The sequence below is a fragment of the Sylvia atricapilla genome, chromosome 19, assembly GCF_009819655.1.
Source record: "Sylvia atricapilla isolate bSylAtr1 chromosome 19, bSylAtr1.pri, whole genome shotgun sequence".
Lineage (NCBI taxonomy): Eukaryota > Metazoa > Chordata > Aves > Passeriformes > Sylviidae > Sylvia > Sylvia atricapilla.
The window spans coordinates 5,123,395-5,130,593 of record NC_089158.1 but is presented as its reverse complement, the minus strand read 5'-3'; the positions used below and the strand labels follow the sequence as shown (position 1 = coordinate 5,130,593).

The 7,199-nt window shown below is 58.6% G+C and overlaps 1 protein-coding gene across 1 annotated transcript; it reads right to left on the bottom strand.

The window, feature by feature from the left end:
* Positions 1–1,864: 1,864 nt before the first annotated feature.
* LOC136369903 (POU domain, class 5, transcription factor 3-like) lies at positions 1,865–7,199 on the bottom strand. The gene is given in 6 exon segments (XM_066333054.1): positions 1,865–3,047; positions 3,792–3,956; positions 4,520–4,650; positions 5,024–5,135; positions 6,701–7,000; positions 7,002–7,199. Coding segments are annotated over 6 exon segments (1,158 nt in total). The 3' UTR covers positions 1,865–2,795.

The following is a 7,199-nucleotide window of genomic DNA, read 5'->3' as shown; positions in this document are numbered from 1 at the left end:
GGCTTGGCATGTGGTGTGGGCAGGGCAGGGGGGTGGTGGCTGGCTCAGGGCTCCATTACCCCAGAGAGGAAGGTCAGCATGTGCTCCCCCTCTTCCCAGCAGCACCCATTTCCTGCCCCCCACCCTTGAGCCACAGGTGTAACTGTGCCAGTGAGGGGCACAGAACAATCTCAGTGCTGCCAGGCAGGCAGAGGGACACTGTGGTTGTCACTCCCTCCCTGCTGTGACAGGAAGCCAGTGAGCTGACAGCCTGGCAGAGGCTTGCACAACCCTGAAGCAAAGCCAGTTCCGTGGGCAACCTGCACATGCACACATTGCACTGGGGAAACCCTACAGCACGGGCATCCCAAGAGGAAATACCCATCTGGGATCAGTGATTTCAGGATCAGAGCAAGACTTGACTGCTCCATCTGCGCATTGCTCTTTGCCCCTCTACTCAGTGCCATCAACTCCCTTGCTATAAACAACTCTTTTTGTCACAAGTTTCCTTTCCTGTGGCCCTTAAGTCACTAAACTCCACCTCTGCCAAGCTGCCGGGTGCCCAGCAGGACTGAGAGTCAGCAGAGGGGACATTGCTCCCCTGGCACAGCCCTGGTGAGGTGGCAGCTGGACGGGCACACTGCGCTCTTCAGAATTCTGTGGCTTCCGATTTCCGCTTTATTGTTTTCTGGGTCAACCAGAAGTGGAACAGGAGGGGCTGTGGGTGCCAACAGACAGATGCTGGGTGCTCATGGGCAGCGGGTACCAGTGTAGCAGGATGTGGGTGCCCCATGGTGGGCTGTAGCTCCTGCGTAGCTGCATGCAGAAAAACACACAGTAGAAATGTGGAGAGAAGCAAACCTTTGGGAGATAACATCTGTCTCAGATTTCTGGACCCGACCCTGACAGGCTCCTGCACCCCTTGAAGTGCCAGGCAGCACTGGGCAGCAGCAACAAGGCGGGGGCAGTTTCTGGTGGATGCCACACCCGGCTGTGTGCCTACCCTGTGGGCAGGCAAGTACAAGGCTCTAGGGAGCAAGCAGGGATGCAGATGGAATCTAGCCCAGCCCTTTGCAGGGTCCCAAGGTGCCCTGCAAACAGCTGCCTTCGGTGCCTCTATTCCAGGCAGCCCTAGAGAGCAAAGCCCCAGCTATCAGCTATCAAGTGGAAAGCAGGGCTTTCCAGAGCATTCCCTACAGGCTCAGTTGGGGATTTCATTCTGCTCAGGGGAAGGACCCTCGAGGAGAATGGACTAGGGGCAAACCAACTGAGAGAGTGTGGTGGGAAAAAAGTAAAGTGTCATCCCCCAGACATCCCTGCACCCAGCAGCTCAGCTCCCAGTGCCCAGCAGACCTGCATCGTTGTGTTGTTATGACTCCACCAGAGACTCCCTCAGCTGGACGGCACACATGGGAACACTCACTCCTCCCCTGTCAGCATCATACTATAATGAGGCAGCCCCAGCTTTCCAGACCTCTTCACTGCCCACCCTGCTACATCCTCCTTAGTCCTTCTCTGTCCTTGGCAGCTGCTGGAGCAGCCTACAAGCAAGCTTACACTGCTTCCAACCTTTCCAGAAGCAGCTACAGCATACCAGCAGCTAAAACTGAGTGGTAGATAACCTCCCTCCCTCATCTTCTGACCCCCTCTGCTTTGCAGGGCAACAGCCCTGACAAGTTGGTACCACTCCAGGGCCAAGCTGCCACCAGTTGTGGAAGGAAGCCAAGCTGCAGGCAGCCAAGAGCCGAGTGTTGCTGGCATGATGAGGACACATCCACCTTCTTAGGGCACCTTGCTCCAGCCCTGCTGTGCCCCTGCATGCAGGCAAACCTCAACTGCTGGACTGCAGGAGCAGGGATGCAAGGAAGGCAAGGAAAGGGTTAACTCATTCTTGCCTCAGAGAACTCTGAGATTTATTTCACTGCCAGAGGGAATGTGATTAAGAACAAAAAATTTAAAAATCATCTTTTAACTACAGCAGGCTGGAAGGCATGGGGTGCTAGCAGCATGGACAAGGTGGTGTAGACCCCCTGGGCTGGGCCTTGAAGGGAAAGATGGTCTCTGGGCAGCTGGATTGCAGGGGTGGGCAGGGAGACAGAGGCTGGAGAATGGCAGGGGGGGCATCTGGGGGGTGATGCTGGGCACAAAGCACTGGGGTGGACCCCCCAACCTGAACAAACCTTATCAGCTGCCCCACAGAGGGGTGAAGCTCTCTTGTGCCACAGGATGAGGGGTGGTTGCGGGGCTCACCTTCTCCTCTTGCCCCAGCCTTTGGTTCATCCTGGCCACCCAGGAGGGTGGGCAGAGCCACCAGGGCCATTAGCCCTGAGCATGGCACCCGAGCCCCGCTCTACATGACAGGGCAGAAGAAGACACCTGGGAAACTAGATCACTACAAAAATTTTTCCTTTTTAAAAACTACAACCAAAAACCTTTAAAAAAAAATAATAAAACCACCCCCTCCCCCCACCCTTCCCAAAATCTAAAAAATACTTTTTTCTGCATCTCACAGGAGAGTATGTGGGCAGGAGCCAGGCATGGGCTCAAGAGCCCTGGGCACATGTGGCTTCAGAGGGTGCAATGGGACAGGAGGAGCTGCCCCCAGGAGAGCTCAGAGGGGGCCAATGCTGCTGGGACCAGTAAGCTCACATAACAGGGAAGGGCTGGGAGCATCTGCAGAGAGCAGGCACCATCCCTGGGCCAAGCCCCACACATCAGCCCAGCAAGCAGAAGCAGGGCTGTGCCTGTGTGAGCCCAGGGCAAGAGGGGCTGCCCCAGAGCACCAGCCCACCTGCAGTGAGCCCACAGCCCCTGGTTCAGTGGCCGCTGTTACTCATGGAGAGCCCAGGCTGCAGCGCTTGTGGGAACATCTCGGCTTTGTGGAAGGTCGGCATGTAAACAGGAGGGGAGGGTGCCAGGCTGTAGCCCTGGGACGTCACTGGGATGGGCAGAGTGGAGGGCACCAGGGGCTGGTTCATGTCATACATCATCCCCTCTGCCTCGTTGCCGTAGGGTAGCAGCAGCCGTTTGCCTTTCTGACGCCGGTTGCAGAACCAAACCCGGACCACCTGTAGGAAGGGAGACAGAGAAGGGTGAGGGGGTGACCTGGGCGTACCATGTGACAAGAAGACCCTGCTGCTGGTGGCATCTCCACCACCTGCCAGTGCAGCCCCCTCCCTGTCACATCTCCATGCTAGGCTCAGCTCAAACAAACTTCAGCCATGACCCCTTTCCCGCTGCTTCCAGAGTCGAGAGATGACAGAAATGGCAACTGTTAAATAGGAAAGAAGATAAAAAATCCAAAGAAAGGTTCCTCTCCAAAGGCTGGTGGCATAGCCAGATGAAGCCAATATGCAAACTTGAGTATTGTTAGTGGGTTGTTTGTCTCTCTTCTGGCGCATTTCCACTTCAGAAGAAAAACATTTTAACTTTCCATGTGGGTTCTCGGGATGAAAAATTAGCTTCTTCCGAGACGAATTAGCATCAAAGACTACTTTTATAGTATTACTTTCATATATTTGTTTACATATACACAAACACAGATGCCTGTAGTTGGGTTTGGGAACTATTTTTGTCTCTCTTAAGTTTATAATATTTAATCTGTGAACAAAAGTCTTCTCTGGAACCAACTGGGTTTTTCTTTTTCATATTGATGAGCCACATATATCCTAACTGTCTGGCAGAGCCAAAGGGCAGTTATTTACATCTCTCCATGTGTATTTCATTTATTCTCTAGGCTTAAGTACCAAACTGAGAAGTGCTCAGAAGTTGGAGCCACATGGGCACCCATCCTCCCCACCCTCCCAACCTACATCTTTATCCAGGTTGAGGTCCTCAGCGATCTGGGAGATCTCCTGGGGACTGGGCTTCACACACTTGCGGAAGAAGCTCTCCAGTGTCCCTTTCACGTTGGTCTCGATGCTGGTCCTGCGTTTTCTCTTCCGGGCTTGGGCCAGTACTTGCTCTGCATTGCACATCTGGGAATGAGAGGGAATATATTTGCTTACCAGGTGGAAGAGGCTCCACCATGCTCGGAAATGGGCAGCTGGCTGCAGAGCTTGGGGCACAGATTGTGTCCCTGTGACTCTCCACTGAGCATCATTCCACTGTGACTGGGGCCATTCCCAGTGTCTCAGCACTGTCAGCAGTGAGGCTGGACATGTCTTTCTGCTTCCCCCCCCCCCCCCCCGGAGTGTTCCCCAGGGAGTAGCATCTAACATCCCCCCCAGTGTTCCCCAGGGAGTAGCAAGCTGCACATTCAGTCTATCTGAGATTCCACCAGGACCTGGCTGCTCCAGAATGGAGCTGCCACAATCACAAGGTGTCTGCAGGGAGACTGGGCTTCCTCCCCCAGCCTGGAAGAAGGTGATACCTAGTGGTTTGCCCTCAAGCCTGACTCAAGCCATGCTGCAAGATTGTGCTATGGCACAAGATGTCTTCTGCTCCTCTCTTCTCTCCCTGAAACCACATGGCAGAGGGAGGAGAATCTGTGGATTCAGGGCTTGCAGGTACCCAGCTCCCAGCCCCCTCAGCCCTGCACCTCTTGCATGTTGTCCGTGTTCTCCGCCTCGTTGAGCCAGCGCTGCAGCAGTGGCTTTAGCTTGCACATGTTCTTGAAGCTGAGCTGGAGCGCTTCGAAGCGGCAGATGGTCGTCTGGCTGAACATCTTCCCTGTGCAGGCAGGGAGGGCATTTACACACCACGCAGCTTCCCTCACCAGGACCCCCCCAGGATTACCACCCCCAAACCTGCCCTGTGTTTCTGGGAGAGCAGGAAAGGCATTCTCCCTTTTCCTTAAGCAGGGATTTAAAGCTCTGAAACGCATCTTAATCAAGCAACTGTAGCAATTTTAAACCACTTCCCTTGAGCTCGAACCTTCCAGCTCACCGCAGATCGGGAGACACCCCTCCAGGAGCCCCGGCCTTGAATGCCTCCTTTGCGGATCGTTAAGGAGCAGAAATTATCAGCCCAGGTGATTCCAAACCCCTCCCGGGCCTCTCCCTTCCCACCGGCCCTGGGGGAACTCAAGCGCCCTCCTCCTCACCATAGAGCGTGCCCAGCGCCAGCCCCACGTCAGCCTGGGTGAAGCCCAGCATGATGCGCTTGTGCTTGAGGTCCTTGGCGAACTGCTCCAGCTCTCCCGAGGTTGGCGCATCCTGGCAGGGACAGAAAGACACTGAGAAGGAGCAACTCACGCTCAGGGGTCCAGGGTCTGTCGGGGTCCCCGGAGACCAGCAGAAGACGGCTCGGTGGAGCCCTCGGCAGCACTCACACCGACCAGGCTCACACAGGACCCACCCCGACCACGCACACTGCTCACCTCGACCCAATCTGGCGTGGTCGAGGATAGCACAAAGGCACCAAGAGTTTGTGCTCTGCCCCAACACGCCCTGCTAATGTTCCCTGTGTCCTCTGCCTCGCTCCCGCCCTGGCCTGGCCAAAGGCGGCACGGATGATCACATTGGCTGAGTGCCAGATTTGCCCCGTTCTCTCTCATCCATTCCCAACACGTGCGCACGGGGACGTTCAGTTCTAGCGCGGCGTGGGCCTCTTGCCCATGGCTCTCGGGCTGAGGCAGCCCCTCACCAGCCGCTCTCCCGCCTGCGTCCGTAGCAGGGAAAAGATTCCCGTGAAGAGAGGGAATTAAGTGCCTGTAAAGGCGCGTGGGACTCAAGCACCTCTTTACCACCAGCAGACTCTTTCGCTCTGGCAAGTGGCTACCCAGGCGCTTCCCACCCTCCTGCTGCATAGCCGTCACCCCTTACGGGGGCATTTTGAAGCCTTTCACCAAATTTCCACATTTCAGCGGGGTTTCGGGTTTCCAGGAGTTTTTTCCTGTCACCGAGCCACAGCTATTAGTTTCTGGCATATATAGGCACCGCTAAACTCGGAGCATCCCTCCCGCAAAGGAGGGATGCCGTCCCACATCGCAGTCCTGCATCACCGTCCCGTAGCTAGAAAACCACTCATGACCACCTCCCACCCAGCGCGGCCGGTTGCGGCCCGAGGACACACACGCATCGATCGTGGCGTGGGACCTCCCGCAGCTCCGATCCGCTGGCGGCAGTGCAAATCCTCCCAGCCCAGTTCAGGGACTAGCCCCCGGCATCGGCCGCCGCTGCTGTCCCCGGGGCGGGCTCGTGATACGTCAACGCTGAGAAATATTAAAAACAAGCGCAAAACACAAATTCAATCATGCGGGGAACTAGCTCTGCTGCCCCCGTCTTCCTCTCGCCCTCATCTTCGTGCTTTCTCTTCCCCAGTAGACTTCAGTGGAGCCCCGGGAGCGCCGGCCGAGGACACCGACGGGAGGGGACTGGCCTGGAGCCCTCGGTGCTGCGCTACCCCGAGTATCACGGCGGAGCCGGCCTTCGGCATGGCTACCCGGGACGGCTCCGCCAAATTGCGTAGGGGAAGCTGCTCTCCCGAGTTCCCAAACCCCCTATCCTACCCTAAAGCAGCCTCCCCAAGGCTTTCCCCCTACCGAGAGTCTGACACATGCGAGACGAGCCCCAGCGCCCGGTCAGGGCATCTCCCGGGGACACCCGACGGTGGGGCCGCACAGATGGCACCGGCGGGATTTCGGCGGTGTACGAGAGCAGCCGGGCAGCTCCCGCCGACGGGGCTCCGGACGGGGAGGAAAGCCCCAGGGCCACAAGGTGTGCGGACGGCGAAAACGGGGCAGGGCAGCCCACCCGACCCCCGTCCCGTCGGGTCTCACCTCCTCACCGCTGTCGCTGGAGTGTCCGCCCTCGCTAGCGGCGCCGCTGGAGCTGCCGCTGCTGCCCAGCCCCGAGGGGCCGCCGGAGCCCGGCTGCAGCGCGGCGGGGCAGAGCTGGGGGCCGGGGAAGGCAGGGGCGGCCGGGCCAGGGAAGGACGGCCCGGGCAGGGCGGCGGGGCCGGCGGGCGCAGGGCCGGCCCAGGGCGGGGGCGGCCAGGCCGGGCCGCAGCAGGCGGCGGCGCGGGGCTCGGGCTCGGGCTGGCTGCAGGGCCGGCCCGGGCGCACCTCCGCCTTGGCGGGGCGGCGCGGGGGCAGGCGGGGGCAGCCAGGCGCGGGCCGGCGGCGGGTCGCGGGTGGGCTCGGGCTCGGCGGTGGCGGCGAAGGGGAAGAAGAGCGGCTGGGCGGGCGCGCCGTCGAAGCTGCCGCGAGGGAAAGGAGGTCCGGCGTCGGTCAGGAGGCCGAAGGGGGCGGCCGGCAGCCCCCCGTCCGGGCTGAACAT